Source organism: Lissotriton helveticus, chromosome 3_1, assembly GCF_964261635.1.
Source record: "Lissotriton helveticus chromosome 3_1, aLisHel1.1, whole genome shotgun sequence".
NCBI classification, from domain to species: domain Eukaryota; kingdom Metazoa; phylum Chordata; class Amphibia; order Caudata; family Salamandridae; genus Lissotriton; species Lissotriton helveticus.
The window spans coordinates 275,375,002-275,397,752 of NC_136061.1; the positions used below are offsets into that span (position 1 = coordinate 275,375,002).

A 22,751-nucleotide genomic window follows, 5' to 3' on the forward strand; every position below is an offset into this window, starting at 1 on the left:
ACACTCGTAGGTATATTAGTAATTACTTTGCATGATTTTGCACACATCACACATTGTTAATTAGGTTATTTTTTCGTAATGGACGTCATCGAAATATTTCAGTTACATGATAGCATAAACCAGTAACTTGCAATTCTGCTGTGAGTCTTGGTTAAAACCAAAACTATTCACTCATCCTAGCCATATGAAAAGGGGGGGCCCTCGGCCCCCCCCGCACGCATGGCGGCGCGGCGACCGTGTCCCCCTCTTTCCCCATTGTTGTCGCTCGGTGGTGGGGGCGGGCCCTGAGGGGCACGACCCACCACCGATTGGCCGGCGGCCTCCCTGACCCGGATACCAGGTAGAAGGTCCGGGTCAGGGGGGGCGGGCTACAGGAAGGGCGGGCCGGTGGGGGGGGGCGTGCCCCCCCCGCCTGGCCGCTTGGAGAATAAAGAGGTGGGGAGCGCCCAGGAGACCCCCTTGTCCCTGGACGCTCCCTCACTGCACGGTGTGCCCCGCGCTCGGGGCTTCTTTGTTTCTTTTGTCCCCTCTCCAGGTTCGCGGTCTCCGAAGTACAGGCAGCCGGTGCATGCAGTGCGGGAATGTCGACAACGTGGAGCGTTCGTCGCGGCGGTCAACTGTGGCCGATGGTTTCGCCCTACGGAACAAGCTTCACTCATTAGAGCTGAATGTCGCCTCGTTTGCGATGGGGAAATTGCCCAAAGCTGTGGGTGAAGTTGCTTTCAGGTCTCCGGTCCGAGGGGGAGCATCAGCGTCGTCACGGAGGAGCCATGCTCGAAGATACAGGAACATTGTACAGTTAAGTTGGGCACACTGTATAGCACAGTATAATATAATGCTGCCATGCTCAGTAGTTTTTTTTTTTTGTGTGCGGTGAGCTGATATTTGCTATTGGCGAGGGCTGAATTCCATGGCGCACGTTTGTTGTCTTGGGCACATACCGGGAGGGTTGTTACTATACGAGTGCCTGGGTCGTGCGGTGAAGGCGCCGCTAAAGCTTCCCCATGTGTTTAAATACCGATATACGAGTGCACAAGGCTACCTTCCTTATCCTTGCTGTGGGAATTCATGCTGTTCGAGCGTAATTTAAACTCTCGATTTACTGCCTTTTTGTTTACCGTTGCCTTACTGTTTTGAGCCGCGTGTGTAGAGTGGGACATATGTGGAGGGGAGGGAGCCGGAGGAATGTCCGCTCACTTCATCTAATTTAGGCGGCAATGGGGTGTGTTTTGTAAGGTCGGAGCAGCGATATCAAATGTACTTTAAAATGCACGTGTTTTCGTTACCTTACCTTTAATGTTTTCACTGCTGGTGTCGCCCATGGGGGTCAGGGGAGAGCGTCATTATAGCCCCACGAGGAGCATACCAACAATTTTGCCTTGCTAGTGTTATGGACGGGGATTCACCAGGACATAAAAAATGAATGCATCCCCTCAACCATGTCGTTAATACGGGCATCCGGTCACCACATCCTTTTGTTGCCACACTAACATCGGCGCTTGCCGGTGAGTACGGGTATAAATGCTCCAGTGTGGCTGAAATCGCAGGAGCTGGCCAGGTTAGAGATTGTACAGTAATGGCGTGTAGGCACCGGTCAAAACACGGAAAGCAACGTTTTTCCGTGTGCATTGATTGTGCTTTATGGATAAGGACCCGTGTTGAAGGAAGATTGAGAGAAGCAAAGAAATCAATGCTAGCGGGCGATGCTCTCAGATAGGAATACTCTAATTCTAAGTGCTCTGCCAGGGTTAAATGATATAATCGAAAATAGGATCTTTTTTTTTATTTTTTTTATTTGTCACCTACCAGGGAATAATTTGAGATATTTATACGGCGGTAATTACAGTGGGAAAGTGACGAGGTTGCGAGTTCGCGCCTCAGCTGGAGCATGATTAGTGGCTTTTATACAACAAAGCAGGCTGTTTCAGAGCCAGGCCGCGTGTTTCTCTTCCCCAGCTGGACCGTGTTTCCCTCACGCTTGCTGTTACACTTTTTTCATTCTCTAATTACTAAATATGCTCCGTGACCTGGATCATCTGTACCAGACGGCCCGGGCAATGGTGCCTGTCAAAGAATGTCACTGCCCAGCGAGCTTCTGATCCATTAATGTAGCATAGTGAAGCGCACTTGCAGATGTTTTTTGATTCCAAGGACACTTTCAGAAATAATTCCCCCCTTCTCAGACCCTGACAGGAAGTTCTTTATTCATTGTACATTTGGGCACTTATGTATAATTCTGCTTGGTGGGGAGCGCATCATGTGCTTGCTGTGTTTGAAAGGGTGTTCATTTCGCATGCGTTGTTTTGATTATCTGGCTTGCTATTTTCCGCCAGGAAGTTCAGTTCGTTAGTCATCAAAGATTTGTCAGATTTATGTAATTTTGCTAAGACAGTCTGTTCATGCTACATTTTGTTTACTCTTTTCCTGCAACAGTTTTATCATGTAACGTAACGGGTTCTATGGTACAGTGCTCTGACACCTTCGGGAAAAACCCGCGCTTTATAACAATGCATTAAATAAAATGATATAGAATTAGTCGTACATCGTGGGTATTCACAAACACACTGCGCTGGATTTCTAGACTTGTCTGCGTATGTTGCATACATCTACGGAGGATGTGCGCGCAGAAGGAGTGCCATTAAATTCAAAGCTGTTTGCACTGTAGGGTGACCAGGTGTCCCCGTTTAGCCAGGACGGTCCCTGTTTTTTAACCAGCCGTCCCAGCAGATTTCAAGAAATTTAGCTCATGTCCCAGTTTGTAGAGAGGGTCGACAAAAAACGGTGGGAGGTGTTTTCTATATTTTACAAAGAAGGGATAGTTAGCAGTTGTTTCAAGAAAGGAATTTAATTAACAGACAAACTACTGGGTTTAAACATTGCATTTTAATTAGGTTCTTACTGCCTGTTCTGTAATTCTCAGCTGAGGAGCATTCTCATTGCTTGAAAGTACAATTGTAGTCCTTCTTCTAATTTTTTGAAATGTCCCCGTTTGGCTTTAAAAATTCTGGTCACCCTAGTTTGCAGGGACGTACAAAACCAAAATGTAGGGAGCTGCAATATCACAGGTGTGAATTCGGTACACACGCTCAAATACTGTGACACATTTGGTGTAAACAGAACATAGATGCACATGGGTAGTGGGCACACACGGACTGTGACAGTCCAGAATTGGGAATAGTGCACGGTAATGATTGTAGTTTACCTTGTGGACTAATGTTCTGTAGACTGCAGGCACCGGCCAGGAGTCTCAGTGCAAAGCAATGAGCGAGGCCACATAGGGCCCAGCTCGTTTATATCTTACAGGACCCAGCTTTTCTCTCCACCGCTGTCACGGTGCTTTCAGTGTTTGGCGGCAGTCCTCATAAAGCGCTTCTCGACAAGATAAAAAATGTAAGGTTTCCCCAAAAATTTTTGCTCTGTGCAGAATTGCACATTATACCGTTTCCTACAACTAAGTGTTGATATTGACAAACATGCTGATCTTGAACTGTTGATACTGATAGTATTACTCCGACATTGTTTTCCCAGGTCTGTGCACAGGTTCCATCTCATTAGTCGGGCCGTAACACTTCAATATAGCAATAAGCAACAGCTAGGTCCTTTGACGGCAAGGCAACATCTATTGCTGCATTTTTGTAACTTCTGAACGGTTTGAGCTAGACACACTTTGTTTTGTAAAATTCCTGGGCTTCTTTATTGTCCTCCAGGCACTTGCCTGCTTATTTATCTTACGCAAGGAACAGCCATGGACATAAGTCAAATTTTGACACTCTAGAATTACAATGATTGGTGTCTGCTGAGGTGATAGTTATAACAATCGTGGAACCATTCACGAATAAGGTATACCCCCTTCTCTTGGGGTCCTCCTGGGGATTAACGCACAGCTAAGGGTAGGGCTTGACGAGACTGTGAAAGCCAGTTTCCCAGGTCCAACATTCCTTTGCAAGCCAAAGCAGAAAGCCATGCAAGGGACTTATTTCATTGTGAGGTAATCAACATCTGAGGCGCTGTTCACTATTCAAGGGGGGACATTGCACCAGTCCAAACGACCCTTCATGATAGGTTAAAGTCAACCTTATTAGAAAGCTATCCTAGTGGTAGCTGTATCGCGTGCAGCCTTCAGGCTAAGTCTTGAAGGAATGTAGAGCAGCTTGTTTTTACCAGTCTATAATGTCATGAATGAGTAAATGGAAAGAGAACAGGTGTATAACAGATATATGTATTTGTTCTAAACACATCCCCTTAGTTCCTCTACGAGGCTAAAGGCAAGACATTACAGTCAGTAAATTTATTTAACACACAAGTAAATTGGCACAATATACGTTGAGCCTATGATGAGATTAGAGGCGAACAATTACAGTCTGTAAACCTATATAGCACACAGTAATTTAGCACCAGACGGTTGAGCTCTAGGGGTGTACCAAAGCCATATATCAGTAAAGTGGTAGGGGAACCACAAATGGCATAGAGACAGGGCCTAGAGCCTGTAGAAAGATTACTTGGGGTCCTGATAATCCGACACACCCTGCTGTCACACCTAGAAGGTGCCCAAGAGCCTAGTTGCGGCATCACATAGTTCTAGGGATGCGTGTATTCATGTACGGTTGCCTAGGATGATATCTACCAGAGGCCAAAGTGGCGAGCGTAGAAGGCCCTTGGGCCAGCTTACAGCCTGGCATAGTTAGGGCTGTGCTAATGCTTTTAGCCCTAGATGCTGCACTGGCAAACAGACTGGCCTTTTCAAACCTAGACCCTATGGCCTAAAGGCGTGGGTGGACAATAAGGAATAGGAGGTGATGTCCTGGCTACAGCAGAATTTTTAGTAGCCATAAATGTGCCATGGCACTGCCACTGGGTCACTGTACTGCACACGGGATATTGTGGCACTACCACTGGGTCACTGTACTGCGCACGGGATATTATTCCTAATAAAGGTCATTCTACAGGGCACTCTCCGTAACACTAATTCAGTCACACTACATGGGACACAAACTGAGGCTATGCTTAACACTTACAGTCGGAAGTGTCAATGAGTATGCAGCTGGCGCTAATCGTATCTAAAACGTAGCAAGTGATGGCAATGTAAGACTAGCACGTGAAAAGCAGTTATCGCCAGAAACACTAATGGTTTGTGTTTATCTTTTCCATTTATGTATGGCCGGGTCCATGGTGGATATCTGGAGTGCTCCACATCACAACAGCTGCAACAGGTGGACAGCCCAAGGGATGCTTACGTCAATCACGGCTGGGTCCATGCTGGATATCTGAGGAGTGCTCCACACCGCAACATCAGCAGCGGGTGGACGTCAAAAGGGAAGCATACGTCGAGAAAGAGGACACCCAAGGGCCCAAGTAGTGCTGGCAGGTGTAAGTGCTACCCATTCCCTAAGGTGGAAGTGGGAATTGTCACCCAGGTTTTCTTGGTTTTTTCCTGGTTCTTGCAGTTTCTCAAACCTGTGACGCAGGGGAGGAACTCATCACTAGAAGTGGAGGAGCTACAATGTCCCAGCACAAGCAAAAGGCTGGACGCGGGACAGGGAAGATCTGGTTTGGGGGTCTGTGCCTTGGTCAGTTCAGGAACTTCTTTCAGGGACTCTTAGCTCAGCAGCCCGACCCCCCCGTCAGTGGTGATACTTCACCTAGGGGGGAATGACTTGGCCAAACTTGGAAGGCGAATACTCAGTGATGAGTTCATCTCCACTGCGGGTGGGTCTTCAGGACTTGCCCGGGTGGCACAGTAGTAGGGTCTCAACTTATCCAGGGGCTTTTAGCGCGCCGGCAATCCCCCCCGTCAGTGGTGATACTTCACCTGGGGGTGAATGATTTGGCCAACATGGGGAGGCGCATTCTGATTGAGGAGATTATCTCAACTGCGGGGTGGATGGCCAGGACCTGCCCGGGTTGCACGGTAGTATGGTCGCAACTCATACCTCGATTACAGTGGCGGGGGGGGACTCGGTCAGGGCGTTGAATCACTCGGTAAAGAGGATCAACACACGGTTGGACAAGTTGTTTCGAGCCCCCCTGTTGCAGACTATACCTCATGGGTGTATCTGGGGCGACCGGTATTACTTGAGGGACGGGGTTCACTTGAATGAAGCAGGGAATGTCTTGTGGTCTGACAATATCTGGGCCTGGTTGGAGGGATTTGCGAATAGGAGCGATCCTTAGGTAGGGGCTAGAGGGGGGAGGCCAGATCGTCGGTTAACAATGCTGGCCTGTGGCGGTAAGATCATTATCGGTGAGCACATATTTGAGGTCTGAGGGGGCGGGCATCATCCTATGGAGGTTCCCGCCCAGGGGGAGGGGCCTGCGGGCCACTCCTAGAACTCCAGGGGCAAGGTAATTGATGCTGCAAAGGAGCGCGGGTAGGAGTAGTTCACGCTTTCCTTAGGCTGGTAGCCACCCCGCGCGCGTGGACTCATGACGTCACCGGATGGCGCAGAGTAAGGGCCCTCCTTTAGTGGGTAAATGGAGTTCAGGGCGTAGACCGGGCAATTCCCGGGGTAACACTGCGCATGCGCACGTCTCTAGGGGAGGCGCAGCTTGTAGGACCTGACACCGGTAGTGACCTTGCCATATGGCCAGAAATGTACAAAAATCAAGATGAGGATGTTAGACTCGGTTAGGAAACAACATGTATTAGAGTTTTTGTTAAGGTCAGGCTCTCAAACTTGTTGCAAAAAATTTGTATCTAATGTCCTGCTGATTTTTGTATAAATCGTTGATCATGCAATTAAAACCTTTTTTAATTTCATATCTTAATAAATACGGCCGGGCGACTAGCGCCCGCCTTCCAAAAAGTAAAGAAGTCTCGTGTCCACGTTTCTGGGTGTTGGGTGCCGGTTTGGGGGGGAGGCGGCAGCTAGTCGCTGACCATGTGAGTCTCTTCTCTATTTTTATTGTGGTCACTGCAGCAAACTAACAGTTTGCTTTCAGCCTTAGATACCTAGAGTTATGTTATAGTTGTCGGATGGACATGATACTAGTCTATTCTCAGTGCGGCCACTGAATATAAACAACAGTCTGGTTTTCATTATTTTTATTATTTATTTAGACACCTTTTGTCTGTGTGTACGAGGCTGGGTGGATGTTTCCACTCCAGCATTTACGTTTTGAACTAGCGGTAGCACAGAGTCCGTTTTCCATTTTCATGGTTTGACTTTTCCGTCAAGACATAACACGTGGGACTAAATAGCGTGGGGCTGGTCTCCAGGTTTACTTTGAGTACGCAGGAAAGAGAAGCTTCCGTTCAGCGGGGATAATTTTTTGAACATCTATGACATTAGTAAATCGGGCCATTTCACATTAGATTCGAGTCCGTGTGGCAAGATTTAGATTAAAGTATCATTTCTTTCCTTTGCAGTTGAACGCAGGGGTCACCATAGGTAAAATCATAGGAATGCAGAGAGAGAGAACCTGCAGGAATAGCAAGTAGGTTACTTGACAGTCACCCCCCCCCCAGGGTTAATTCCTATTATCGTGGTTTGCTATAGGATGGTACATTTGAATATAACCCATGTTTTATTAATTACTTTTTCAGTCTGCGCATAGTACTCATTTTATCCAGACTTTGTATATCATTTGATTTTTTCAGCTTATGTGAAGGTGAGCATTCTGTGTGAGTGGTAGGTTTAAGGTAGCATGGGTTATGCGGTTATACTCAGTAGGTTGGTTCACTTTTGCTTTCACACCATTTTCTCATGGGAGTTGGATCTTGACACTGGGTTGCAGTACTGCAGATATCTTCACTTAAATAGAGTGTCTTTGCAGTGTTCATTATGCGTGATTTGGATCACTTGGGGTGATGAGCAGGATAAACATGTACACATATAATTTTTTTCTTTGTGTGATGGGACCATTGGTGCTGTCTGACACTCCTTCTGTTAATCTTTATTGATACTATTGTGCTTTCAAAACAGAAGCGAATTTGTCTGAAAACATTGTATTATATTATATTATTTGCAGTATTCCCCTGATGAAGGTGTTGCACCGAAATGCATTGGGAAATGTAAATACTTTGCTTTGAGCAACTAAGAAATGAAAGAATGATCAAGAGAATAAACAAGAAAATATCGACTATCATCGATCTGTTATTCACATGTTATTTCTTTGTAATTTTTTGTAATTTTTTTAAAAAACCTTGGGTTAAGAATTAGCTCTGAAGAGGAGGAGGAAGAAGAAGAAGAAAGATTTATGAAATAGCACCACTAAGTCGCCAAACAGTGTTGATGCTGGATTATGTCTGAAAATGAGAAAAAGAGTTCTCCGTTCTATGGTGTGGGTTGCGCTTCGTGAGAAGATCCTTTAGAGCTAGTCCAACATACGGTCTGCAAAGCAAAATGTGGCTTCCAGAGTCTTTTCCAAGGCTTTCCTGTACATTTTGTACAAAAACATTAGCCTTGGCTTGCTCCATTAGCCAAAGAAAGAAGACTATACCTTCATGCATGGTTCACACATGGTTCATGCACCACCTGGTGCAGATTTACATCAGTAGCAGTAGAAATAATTAACACCAGGAGGTCGTGCCAGGTCTTGGCTGCAAAGAGCGTCCTCCACAACTGGTCTTCTTGATACAAGGGAGGTTAAATCGTGCCTGGGATGCAGATCGAAGGTATTTGGTGAGTTTGTAGACGTTGAGGCGGTGGTTGAGGTAAGCTGGACTTGTGCTTTGGAGGGCTTTGTAGGAGTGGGTGAGTACGTAGAACTTACATCTTTGCTGGACTGGGAGCCAGTGGAGATTGTTGAGGAGACGGCGTTGATCTGTCAGCTTGTGGAGAGATTGGTGGAACAAGCAGAAACTGGAGGACACTGGTGAGCTAGATGCCCAGAGATCCTTGTAAAATTATACAGCTTGTGGAGAGATTGGTGGAACAAGCAGAAACTGGAGGACACTGGTGAGCTAGATGCCCTGAGATCCTTGTAAAATTATACAGCGTATTGCTTTTATAACAACTATTTGGAGACTAATATAGAGTCTATAAAGGAGTATGAGAAAAAGGATATTGAGCAAAAAGATAAATACTTTATCCATTAGATGCGGTCTTCTGCAAGCATCCAAAGATAATCGTTATTGATAATGGAATGTCTTTTGAGTCATCTTGGGAAAAATGTTCATTTAGATTTGCGATCCAGATAAGGTTCTCAAGGGATGCTATAATCTCAAACAAAGGAAAAACAGTGATAGGCGATGTGCAAGAATGCTAGTAGACAGAAAGGTACAAAACTACTTGTCAGCTCTTGGAAAATATGAACTAGTGAACGAACAATGTTTTAGCATTTACTGCCTCATCACATTGATTTGGCATAATTATCCAGAAAATGTGTGCTGACTGTGTGCGTGCTAACTGTGGTGCAGTCAAGGGTGTTTTTGTACATGATCGTGAGTTCTCCGCCTGGTTTGTGGGTTCGGTCCCGGTGTATGATTTAGTAGGAGGGCAAGATCGTTGGGGCAATATGTAGATAGAAACAGTAGTGCTATGAATTGGAAAGGATTCCCCGTGAAAGAAAGATGTGCCAGTTTGTTGAACATGTGTATAATAAACCATAGAACAAAAGCATGAACATGTTTCCAGCGTCTGCAATTAGTATTTTTTCATTTGCTATTTTGGTGAATGTGAAAAAATGCAAAACGACCCAATATGAAAATACGGCAAGAAGAAATTACGCTTTACTTACTACTACCAGTTGTCTCAGAGGCTTCTGATGCACTAGATATATTATCTGAAAATCTTTCTTCTGGAGAGTTGAAAAAACTCGAAACCCCCATTCTTTCTTCACCTTGTTCCACAGATGGAGCGCCAACTGAATTCTTGTCCCCAGATAAGAAAGATGCAGGCTCTATCACAACAGGTTTAGAATCCTAGAACCACAAAACATTAAAAAAATGAATACAGCTCTTATGTGGGCAGTGAGAAAACACTGTTAAATATTGCTCTGACATTCTCCTAGAATTAAAAGTTATTCACCTCTATAATGGATCGCTTTACATTATATACACTTTTCAATCGCTTTTCAATAGTTCCACAGTACATATCAGATTCCCCAGTAAATCAAACCGCTTTACTGCCTATCGTTGAAGCACTGTCAGTGATAAAAAAACAACATATGTGCAGAGAAGTACACGTCACCCTTCAATGAATCCATTATTCCCATAGTCCCTGGCTAAAGTATCCTTTTTACCTGCTCGGACTTACAAAGGTCCGAGGAAGGCAGGGTGGTATCCTTCAGATATGAAAAGACGTGTTGAAACAAAAATATGCTTTTGGTTTGCTGCAGATCCAATTGAAACTGCCTTATGACAAGCCCAAAGCTAGAAATCTGCAAAGTGCATTAAGTCTCCGATTTCACTTGTACACTGCAGAGATTTAAACACATTAATCTGAGCCTTGCACATCAGCAGAGGAGTCAAGATGCGTATCTTAATAGCAACACACTGCGTCAGTGAGCCCCTTCAAGAAATGCATCACCATTCGAATAACGAAGGTTGGTCTGCGAAACTTAGAAAGGCCAAAAGAGCCAACAAATAACCCTTTATGGTGCCCACTACAAAGCCTTGCTATTCCAGTGATGCAACAAATATCGTTGTTGTAATACTTTATTCGAAAAATATCTCATAAAAGTACAAGCATACAAAAATACATAAGACAATATATCAAGTATTACAATTTCATTCCTTTTAAGATCATAGCTAAAAACAATTTAAGAAATAAAGGGGGGGAGATTATTAAAAGATCCTATCTTAAAGTGGGTCTGGACAGGTATTAGGTAGCAGCTTGGACCTGATAAACCAGGCGCTTGACAGATATTTAGCAACCCCACAAACAATATGCATAGGAGAGGTGTTGGTTAAAATAATACGCAAAGCTGACCTGTGTTCCCTAACTCCTAATTCCCTACATACAGGTTTCAACCATTTTGCTCTGGCCTGCTTGTAAGCAATACATGCAAACAAAAAGTGGCCAAGGGATTCTTCCGGGCATGAACAACCTGGGCATTTTAAGTCAAGCTCCCTCCTGACCTTCCACCCTTCCTTGAATTTATTGAGGGGGAGGGTACCGTATCTTAACTTCAAGAACAGGGTTCTGTCGCGAGGGGTCTGAATGAAATCCAAAAATGGCTCTAATTTTCTGAGGGGCTTGTGTTCAAGGAAGTTATTAGTCAGGGGTCCCCAGTTTGGGTTCTGTAGTTCCTTGGCCTCTATCCACTCCCAGTATAGTCTTTTAACGGTTTGTTTGGATGGGGGGGGTTGTGAGGCCCAGGACTCACCCAAACCTATAGACTCCACCAGCTTCCTTAAGTTATTAAGCCATTTTATTTTGTTGGATAAATTCAGACTAATTAGCTCATCCAATGCTAGAGCATAATTTGCCAATTCAGGGGTCCTTCTGAGACGCACCCAAAATAATAAGGGGCGAATTTGGACTAAGTCAGAGATTGATCTTTTACCCATGTCGAAGAATAGTGGTTTCAAAGGAGTCGAGGGGGGAAGCGAGACTATATCTCTCATGAATTTATTCTCTGCAACTACCAATTCCTTAGTGTTCTCCGCGCCCCATAGTTCAGAGCCATAAACTGCAGAAGCTAAAGCTTTCCCCTCAAAAAACTGCCAGGGCGGGGGCTATTGGTCTACTGATAGAGAGGCGCTGGTTCTTTAAAATCGCTCCAGAGACCCTTTTAAGATTTAAAACCATTTTAGATAAATGGGAGTCCCATCTCATATTATTGCAGAGCCTGACCCCGAGGTAGTCAAATTCATTCACCACCTCTAAAGGGGTTCCGTCCAGAGAGAGATTAAACCTCCTAAGCTTTCTGTTAGCGGACAATACCATCAGCTTCGTTTTTGTGGTATTAACCGTTAACCCACGGTCTTTATAAAAAACACTGAAGCGGTTGAGCAGTTTTTGCAAACCCGTAGGGGTTTTGGACATCAGGAGGGTATCGTCTGCAAAGAGGAGTGTAGGTGTTTTCTCGACGGCAAGGACGGGGGCATCCGCAGGGTCCTCCCTCAAATGGTCCACCACCCCATTTATAAAGAGGGAGAACAGTTTCGGAGCCATCACACATCCCTGCCTCACCCCTCTATTGACTGGTACCCTCCCTGTCAATTGGCCCTGGGTCCCCCAGCGAATCCTTGCATAATTATCTTCGTGGAGTTTGATAATGAACTGCAACAGATAACCTGGGAATCCCATGTCGAGTAAGACCACCCAAAGTTTGGCACGTGGAATAACATCGAATGCTGTTTTCAAGTCTATGAAAGCCAGGTATAAACTACCCTTGGTGATTGACACTGACTTCCAATAGACTGCACAGAACCGAAAGACCTGGTCCATTGCGCCTACATTACGCCTAAACCACGCCTGAAAGTGGGATAAAATATTATCATTTATAAGCCATGACTCTGTTCGGTTTATAATGACCCTACCAACTACCTTTTGGATGGTATCTATTAAACGTATTGGTCTGTAGTTGGCAGGGTCCTCTCTTTCACCTTTCTTGTGTATGGTGATAACCTCCGCGCCCTTCCAGGATTCAGGGACAGGATGACCATGCTGGATTAAGTTCATTATGCATGCTATGAAGTCTGCCCACAGTTTAGGATCGTGCAGTAGCAAGTCCCCAGGCAAGCCATCTGGGCCAGCTGCCTTCCCTGGTAATATTTTTGAAATGGCATCCTGAACTTCTCGCTGGGAAAATGGCTCTTCCTTGGTACCTGTCTTCATGGAGGGCATGCTTTGGAGTTCAATAGCTGGAGATAATATTTGACCTTTAACACTATCCTCACAGTATAATTTTAAAAAATGGGAGTACCATTATTGTTCCGTGATATGATTTAAAATTGGCTCTACCCCCCCTTCTATCAAGTGCATTAATCAATTTCCAGAAGATAATAGAGTTTTTTCCACAAGCTGCGGCCTTAAGCTGCTGCCAGTGCTCCTCCTCCCAATCTTTTTTTAGCTGATATTATACTTCTGCGGTACTCCTGTCTGGCTAATCGGACTGCTATAGGATCCTTACTTTTTATAGCTAGGGAGATAGCTTTCCTTTTTTTCCTACAGTTTGCCGTGTACCAGGGGTTGCTCTTAAGGGATTCTTGATTGGACGTAGAAATCCTCTGGGACCTCTTGCAAAAAAATTCACCTAATTTGTCTGTTAGATTTTTATAGGAGACTAGCAGGTTAGGTCCAAGAGGGTTAGGTGATACTAGAAACACGGCTGCAAGACTACGGGTTTCAGCTAAAACTAGCTTTTTAATACTATTTAGTTTCTCCTCTTCGCATTTGACCACATTCCATTTTAATTTCCGATTACAATTAGTGGGGAAAACCTCTTTAGTAATCAACTCTGGATTTCCACTTGTGCCGATCCCATTTGCCCAGTGGATTTCCATACATAATGGATTATGATCACTGTCTGATGATTGCCTAACCTCCATATCAACTAGGCCTGACCATGATTGTGTGTCCAGAAGGATGTAATCAATACGAGATGGGCAGCCTAACCTATTATAGGTCATTGCTCCATCGCGATCTGAAGCAGTCCGTCCATTAAGAGCCCGTAAGTTATGTTCTAAGGTCAGAGCGTTTAGCTGAATTGCTCTGGCTGTCCATTTCTTAATTGGTGCAAGCAATAAGGGGAGTATGATCTGTCTCCAATCCTCTGTGTTAAAACCCATTACCTCTTCGTCATCCAGGGGTTCAAAGGTACAGTTAAAATCCCCCCCTACTAAAATTTTGGGTCTAGGTGGAAGATCTGATAACCTCCTATCTAGCAGCTCTATTGTTGGCGAGACTAGACCACCCTGAGGGCCTCTAGCATAAACACAAAACAGTTCAAGAGTAGTACCCCCAGGCTGACTCTTAAGAGAGATATGCAGAATATCATCACAATCAATTTTATGGGTGGTAACGACACAATTTAAGTTAACCTTTACCCAAATGAGCAGGCCACCAGACGGGCGACCTTTCCCCACCGTGACTGCAGGAATAAAAAAGGTTGAGTATCCATTTTTATATTGCGGGGACAGGCACCAGGTTTCTTGGAACATACATATGTGAAAGGTGTTAATAAAATCGTTCCAATCGGGATTAACAAGGTTTTTTTTTAATCCCGCTATGTTCCATGACAGGATATTAATGGAAATAGGGGCTAGGGGTGGTTCCTTGATTTTAACTGGAGTACTGGGTTCCATTTCTCCTAAACCAAGACTAGTTATGCCCAGGCTGGCTATACCATCCATAGTGAGTTTAGATCATTCCCCAGGGGTGACTAACACCTCCCTCTTTCCAGTTCGTCCCGAAGACTGGGAGGTAGTCAATCAACTCCCTACAGTCCACTGTAACGATTATAGCAGGGGATTGGATAATTGAGATTAGAACCATGCCATTCCCCATTAAACTGGTTACCACCAATGGTGGGCCTCCCTGCTCCTCTTTGTACTGTATTCCAACCTCCGTCATCACCCCCATCCCATTTAAAAGTGTTCTGGTCCCTTTGGGGCTCGTACCTCATCCCTCCTCTTCCATAGTTGGATCCCCTCAGCCAACTCCACCTATTGTCATAATGTTCCGGGGACATATGGAAATATGACAGAGGTTTAACCGTGATCGCAGAGTTGTTGTTGCATGCGGACCCAGAGCAAATATGCTCCACCAATCTCGGGTCTTCAAATGTAACAACAACACAGTCTCCCTGTAAGTTTTTCTTTTTCTCTCCTACCCATGGAGCTCTCTCGACCATAAGCATTTTGTTATTAAAATTGGGGGGGAGAAGGAAAATTTCTATCTAACCAGTGGCATACTTTGTTTTTGAGAGCCCAGAAAGGTTCAGAAGTGGTTGGTACTAACTCCGGGACGGCTGTTAAAACTATCACGTAGGGACAGGCGTCAGGTGGTAAACTAATGTTCCGTCGTTACTTAGGTTTCTCAAAGTGAGATGGAGGGATTTTAGGGGCTAAAGTGGTGGAGCCAGCTAATTCCAGGGGTTTAATTGGAGCATTGGTGGCTAGCTGGTTGGAACAAACTTTATTGCCCTTATGGGTTGGGGTTTTAAGAGGGCAGGGCTTAGGGATAGAATTGTCCCCTACAGTTTGAGTCTTAGCCAAGGGCGGAAGATTACAAGTAGTAGCCGGTACTTTGGGAACCCTTTGGACATGATTTTTCTCCTGGGGTTTTAGTTCCTGGACGAGGGCCTGAAGCTGGTGTTCTATACCCTGAAGTCTAATCTCCAGGGGCGAAAGTAGAGACCTAATAAGGTCGGATAGAGAACTTAAGAGTGGAGCATTCAGGTCCTCCAAGTCTTCTGAAGATTCTTCAAGGCTACTATTATCAAGGATGCTGACCAGACTATTGTTTGAAACTGTATCATCTGGGATGCCCATTGGTAGGGGGTTGGATACGTACTGAGCCCTTTCTCTCCCTGTGGTGGATCCCGAGGAAACCCTCCCCTCCTCGGTGCTGCCACTGGCACAAGCCACATCAGTGGAAGAACCCACCATGTCTTGGGTGGCTTTATTTCCACCATGAACCTGGAGGGTTGTATGTTTAGATTTTAAAACTGCACCTTCCACTATGCCCCTTTCGGTGTGGGTGTTCTCACTGTGGATAATGGCTGGTACGGATATTAAGTTGTTAACAAAAGAGGTCGATGTTAGAGATGTTAAGGAGGGCATAGGCGATGGGTCCAAAAGAGTTGAGTGGGACCCAATAGTAGTGTGAATCACAGCATCAACCTCAGTGGGGAGTAGAACGGAATTGCTCAAGGTTTTAGTTGGGGTACGTGCAGAGGCTATATTACCTAATGACGACCTTTTAGGATGCGCCAGATCTTGTGAAACCCTTCTTTCCATGAGGACTATTCCCTGATCAATTAGGGAGTTGGTACGGAGAATAAAATTATCCAGTGTGCCTGTTAATATTTTGGTTTTATTTTTTGCACCTGCCGCAGCCTGGCTACGGGTTTCACGGGAAGACATGGCTTTTAAAAGAAAGGCGGTAGGCAATAAGAAACACAGTCAGGGTGCTAACCAGATAGAAACGAGTAAACAAGAAACTCGGCGTTACTAGGCGCCACAGTAAGTACCGACTAACACAGCAAGTATACCATAAGGCTATGAAAGGTCCAAAACAGAATTATGGCGAAATACTTGCCATTGGGCGAGCTTTAAATAACGAAACCCTCAAGGGACCTGGCCCAGTCCAGTCTCTGCAGTCCTCGGAGGGCCTCAGAGGGCCCGCCCTTGTCCCGGGCTTCTCCCGGCGTGCTCCCGCGCAGCGGAGATATTGACCTGTGAAATATAGGGGGAGGTGACAGGAGGGGGGCGGGGCAAGCAGGGAGAGCGGCCCAGGTGTTGCGGGTCACGCTGTCAGGGACTCCAGGGAGATGGAGTCCCTGGACACACCGCTCGCAGCCCTGCTGCACCAGCCACACAGACCAAAACAGTTCAGGATAACCCAGTCCCTCCTCCTCAGTCCTTGCTCACAACAGGGGTCCGGCGAGATGTGGGATGTGCAGGGACAGCACCCAGCCAACAGCAGCGAACCAGACCTTGACCGACCAGCAGGTATGCAGAAACAGAGTCCCGGGGAGGGTTAGGCGGCGTTGCTTTTTGATCCTGTCGATGGGGGGCGGGGCAAGCAGGGAGAGCGGCCCAGGTGTTGCGGGTCAGGCTGTCAGGGACTCCTGGGAGATGGAGTCCCTGGACACACCGCTCGCAGCCCTGCTGCAACAGCCACACAGCCCAAAACAGTTCAGGATAACCCAGTCCCTCCTCCTCAGTCCTTGCTCACAACAGGAGCCGCGAAGCGCGAGATTTGGGATGTGCAGGGACAGCACCCAGCCAACAGCAGCGAACCAGACCTTGATCGACCAGCAGGTATGCAGAAACAGAGTCCCGGGGAGGGTTAGGTGGCGTTGCTTTTTGATCCTGTCGATGGGGGGCGGGGCAAGCAGGGAGAGGGGGGGCCCAGGTGTTGCGGGTCAGGCTGTCAGGGACTCCTGGGAGATGGCGTCCCTGGACACACCGCTCGCAGCCCTGCTGCACCAGCCACACAGCCCAAAAGAGTTCAGGATAACCCAGTCCCTCCTCCTCAGTCCTTGCTCACAACAGGAGCCGCGAAGCGGGACCCGCGAAGACATGGCTTTTAAAGGAAAGGCGGTAGGCAATAAGAAACACAGTCAGGGTGCTAACCAGATAGAAACGAGTAAACAAGAAACTCGGCGTTACTAGGCGCCACAGTAAGTACCGACTAACACAGCAAGTATACCATAAGGCTATGAAAGGTCCAAAACAGAATTATGGCGAAATACTTGCCATTGGGCGAGCTTTAAATAACGAAACCCTCAATGGACCTGGCCCAGTCCAGTCTCTGCAGTCCTCGGAGGGCCTCAGAGGGCCCGCCCTTGTCCCGGGCTTCTCCCGGCGCGCTCCCGCGCAGCGGAGATATTGACCTGTGAAATATAGGGGGAGGTGACAGGAGGGGGCGGGGCAAGCACGGAGAGCGGCCCAGGTGTTGCGGGTCAGGCTGTCAGGGACTCCTGGGAGATGGAGTCCCTGGACACACCGCTCGCAGCCCTGCTGCACCAGCCACACAGCCCAAAACAGTTAAGGATAACCCAGTCCCTCCTCCTCAGTCCTTGCTCACAACAGGAGCCGCGAAGCAGGACCCGCGAAGAGGGTCCGGCGAGATGTGGGATGTGCAGGGACAGCACCCAGCCAACAGCAGCGAACCAGACCTTGATCGACCAGCAGGTATGCAGAAACAGAGTCCGGGGAGGGTTAGGTGGCGTTGCTTTTTGATCCTGTCGATGGGGGGCGGGGCAAGCAGGGAGAGCGGCCCAGGTGTTGCTGGTCAGGCCGTCAGGGACTCCTGGGAGATGGAGTCCCTGGACACACCGCTCGCAGCCCTGCTGCACCAGCCACACAGCCCAAAACAGTTCAGGATGACCCAGTCCCTCCTCCTCAGTCCTTGCTCACAACAGGAGCCGCGAAGCGGGTCTGGCGAGATGTGGGATGTGCAGGGACAGCACCCAGCGAACAGCAGCGAACCAGACCTTGATCGACCAGCAGGTATGCAGAAACAGAGTCCCGGGGAGGGTTAGGTGGCGTTGCTTTTTGATCCTGTCGATGGGGGGCGGGGCAAGCTGGGAGAGCGGCCCAGGTGTTGCGGGTCAGGCTGTCAGGGACTCCTGGGAGATGGAGTCCCTGGACACACCTCTCGCAGCCCTGCTGCACCAGCCACACAGCCCAAAACAGTTCAGGATAACCCAGTCCCTCCTCCTCAGCCCTTGCTCACAACAGGAGCCGCGAAGCGGGTCCGGCGAGATGTGGGATGTGCAGGGACAGCCCCCAGCCAACAGCAGCAAACCAGATCTTGATCGACCAGCAGGTATGCAGAAACAGAGTCCCGGGGAGGGTTAGGTGGCGTTGCTTTTTGATCCTGTCGATGGGGGGGCGGGGCAAGCAGGGAGAGCGGCCCAGGTGTTGCGGGTCAGGCCGTCAGGGACTCCTGGGAGATGGAGTACCTGGACACACCGCTCGCAGCCCTGCTGCAACAGCCACACAGCCCAAAACAGTTCAGGATAACCCAGTCCCTCCTCCTCAGTCCTTGCTCACAACAGGAGCCGCGAAGCGAGACCCGCGAAGCGGGTCGGGCGAGATGTGGGATGTGCAGGGACAGCACCCAGCCAACAGCAGCGAACCAGACCTTGATCGACGCAGAAACAGAGTCCCGGGGAGGGTTAGGTGGCGTTGCTTTTTGATCCTGTCGATGGGGGGCGGGGAAAGCAGGGAGAGCGGCCCAGGTGTTGCGGGTCAGGCTGTCAGGGACTCCTGGGAGATGGAGTCCCTGGACACACCGCTCGCAACCCTCCTGCACCAGCCACACAGCCCAAAACAGTTCCGGATAACCCAGTCCCTCCTCCTCAGTCCTTGCTCACAACAGGAGTCCGGCGAGATGTGGGATGTGCAGGGACAGCACCCAGCCAACAGCAGCGAACCAGACCTTGATCGACCAGCAGGTATGCAGAAACAGAGTCCCGGGGAGGGTTAGGTGGCGTTGCTTTTTGATCCTGTCGATGGGGGGCGGGGCAAGCAGGGAGAGCGGCCCAGGTGTTGCGGGTCAGGCTGTCAGGGACTCCTGGGAGATGGAGTCCCTGGACACACGGCTCGCAGCCCTGCTGCACCAGCCACACAGCCCAAAACAGTTCAGGATAACCCAGTCCTTCCTCCTCAGTCCTTGCTCACAACAGGAGCCTCGAAGCGGGACCCGCGAAGACATGGCTTTTAAAGGAAAGGCAGTAGGCAATAAGAAACACAGTCAGGGTGCTAACCAGATAGAAACGAGTAAACAAGAAACTCGGCGTTACTAGGCGCCACAGTAAGTACCGACTAACACAGCAAGTATACCATAAGGCTATGAAAGGTCCAAAACAGAATTATGGCGAAATACTTGCCATTGGGCGAGCTTTAAATAACGAAACCCTCAAGGGACCTGGCCCAGTCCAGTCTCTGCAGTCCTCAGAGGGCCCGCCCTTGTCCCGGGCTTCTCCCGGCGCGCTCCCGCGCAGCGGAGATATTGACCTGTGAAATATAGGGGGAGGTGACAGGAGGGGTGCGGGGCAAGCAGGGAGAGCGGCCCAGGTGTTGCGGGTCAGGCTGTCAGGGACTCCTGGGAGATGGAGTCCCTGGACACACCGCTCGCAGCCCTGCTGCACCAGCCACACAGCCCAAAACAGTTCAGGATAACCCAGTCCCTCCTCCTCAGTCCTTGCTCACAACAGGGGTCCGGCGAGATGTGGGATGTGCAGGGACAGCACCCAGCCAACAGCAGCGAACCAGACCTTGATCGACCAGCAAGTATGCAGAAACATCAGTCAGTTTAGCCTGAAGAGGATCAACGTGATAGTGTCCACAATCTTGAGGTGGAAACTCGAGTATGCAGTAATCATGACTTTGTGGTTTCTTGGATGTGGCAAAAAGATTTAGAGAATGCGCCTCAAAACTTAAACTACCTCCAGATTCATTGTTTGTCAGATGACATCTGCAGAGCTTGTATGCCATGGTACTCAGCTAGCCGATCAAATGCAGCGCTTCCTAGTACAGGGCCTGTGACCAAAGCAAACACAAGAAAATGATGGACGGAGCGCTGAAACTTTTCAGACACTCACCCCCATTCACAGATCTGGGTTGAACCAGTCATTGTTCTTTAGCTCACTTTGCCACTCCAGTTCAGACCCAGCTATATGCAAAGCAGTCATGACCATCTGCCTCATGGGACCCCCACACTGCCCTGCTTATTGCAGTACCACATAGTGCATGTGTGATCCATCAAGGCCTGAACTGGTTTCCTTTTGATAAGTTAAGCCAACCACATGGAGCAAAGCTCCAGAAAGTTGATGTATACTTCTGCGTCACCAGTGAGTGGCCACCCTAATCTTCATCTCTACCAGATGACTGGTAGAGCCCAGAAACAGTGACTATTACTATCAGTTCCAGAGGAGGTAGGGCGAACGTCCTACTGTAGGTCAGGCTGGTGCTTGAATATCGACAACAAGCATTAGCATAGTAAATAGGTCTCACCTTTGGGACCTTGTAAGTGTTTATCCAGAGACATTGGCTTTGCCAATGTCTTTAAGCTATGTAGTAGAGCATAGTGGCTGCTGTGCAGCATGTTGAAAAGTTATAATAAAAAAGTGCTATAAGCATTTTTGTTACCTTGTATATAAACCAAGACGACAACGGGAGAGTGGAAGTTAGGAAATAGTACCTGTACTGCAACACGAGCAGCGGACCGACACTAGGGGAGAATCAGATCAGATGCCAGATTCCAGAATCCAAGGGCAGACTGAGGTGATGCTGTGTGATGCCGAGGTGGTGGTGGTGTACTAATGCGTAGGTGATGCTGAGTGATACTGAGGTGGTGCTGAGTCATGCTGAGGTGCTGCTGAGTCATGCTGAGGTGGTGGTGCTGCTGAGCTGGTGCTCAGATGGTGCTGAATCATGCTGCAATGGTTCTGAGGTGGGGCGGCGCTGGTTCTGAGGTGGGGCGGCGCTGGTTCTGAGGTGGGGCGGCGCTGGTTCTGAGGTGGGGCGGCACTGGGTCTGAGGTGGGGCGGCGCTGGTTCTGAGGTGGGGCGGCGCTGGTTCTGAGGTGGGGCGGCGCTGGTTCTGAGGTGGGGCGGCGCTGGTTCTGAGGTGGGGCGGCGCTGGTTCTGAGGTGGGGCGGCGCTGGGTCTGAGGTGGGGCGGCGCTGGGTCTGAGGTGGGGCGGCGCTGGTTCTGAGGTGGGGCGGGGCTGGTTCTGAGGTGGGGCTGCCCTGGTGCTGAGGTGGGGCTGCGCTGGTGCTGAGGTGGGGCTGCGCTGGTGGTGGTGCACTGATACGGAGCTGGTGCTGTGCTGCTGTTCAATGCATGTTAAAGTGCTGTTTCATAAATCTACAAAAAAAAGGAACACTTTTGGTGTTACCACAGTTGTAGCAACTTGTGTGGTACTAACCTGCGTAGTAACAACTACGCTGTAAAGGCTGCATACCCATCACACAATTTGAACTTGTGGTTAAGGTAGGATAACAAGGTAGAGTGGGGCTTGTGAAAATCGCTGGCACTCTGAGGGATAAGAGTCAGTTTCTGAGCAGATGATACCACCTCATGAGGATTGGGTACAATACCAGACGGTTCACCCACTGCCTGTGTCTAACCTGAAGCACACACCCGACTTCGAGTGGTTATGGCTACCACTCAGCAGCGCACTAAATAAAGCATGTCTCTAACTAGTGGGTGATGGCTCAAGATCCTTTTAAGAAACAGAGGCACATCTCTGAAGCAGTACTATTCCCCACATTTAAGAAGGGGTATACAGGTTACTCATTTCCTGAACATGGATGCGATCTTCAAGATTTGTGCACAGCCGAAAGTAAAAAGTGATAAAGACAGTTAGCATAAAATAGTTGCAACATTCAAAAAAGTGGACTATGAACTAAACAGATTTGGAAAAGGTAACACTGATTGAGACCAAGTACTGTTAGAAACTCATTGCGTCTATATCCATACCTCTTGACTACTTTGAATGTTAAAATATTTGCAAAGTACTTACATATTTGACATATTCCTTCCACTGATGCCACCACTGCATTGAAATGAGAAACCAGTTGTGGCCCGGCTGCAGGCCGTATCTGCTTTCCCGTTCTAACCAACCCCTACAAAGAAAACACAGGAAATTACATTGTTGCACTTCAAGAAAATTAAATTGTTGTTAATCTTTGTCATTTATATATTTAAGAGCAATAATGTTTCTATGAATCTCAAAGACAAATCTCTTCTATTGGGCAAAAATAAAACCAATCTTTCTTCATCAAAATCCATGTAAATTTTACTGATGAAACGTCAAACCAAATGAATTTACAATTTTAACCACAACGATTCGTAACAAGCTTCTCAGATGGTACTTCCGACCTCTCTGAGATTCGTCCTTTGTGGGTCAGTCTCTCCAAAAGTATTTAATAGGGCCATTAGTGGATTAAATCAAAAATTAAATATTAGTTAAATTTAACAATAAAAAGCCCATAAATGTCAATTACATTTCGAGGCTCATAAAAAAGAAACACATTATGGTCTTGAAACAAAGCCAATGCATGTTCAGCCATATACTACATTCGACTCTACTACATTAAAAATCATGTATGGAAGATAAATAGGTAACAGGACAGAAAAGGCTATGCCTCAGCCATAAATAAATAAATATATCTAACAGC

The 22,751-nt window shown here is 47.7% G+C and overlaps 1 protein-coding gene across 3 annotated transcripts in view; it reads right to left on the minus strand.

Moving 5' to 3' along the window:
• USP32 (ubiquitin specific peptidase 32) overlaps positions 1–22,751 on the minus strand; it is a 1,745,589-nt gene that overhangs the window by 762,820 nt on the left and 960,018 nt on the right. For all 3 annotated transcript variants that reach the window (XM_078679804.1, XM_078679802.1, XM_078679803.1), the window contains exons 12-13: positions 22,094–22,196; positions 9,679–9,862 (exon numbers count right to left, since the gene is read on the minus strand). In XM_078679804.1, coding sequence (XP_078535930.1) covers positions 9,679–9,862; positions 22,094–22,196 — 287 coding nt within the window. The remainder of the gene's footprint in view (positions 1–9,678; positions 9,863–22,093; positions 22,197–22,751) is intronic.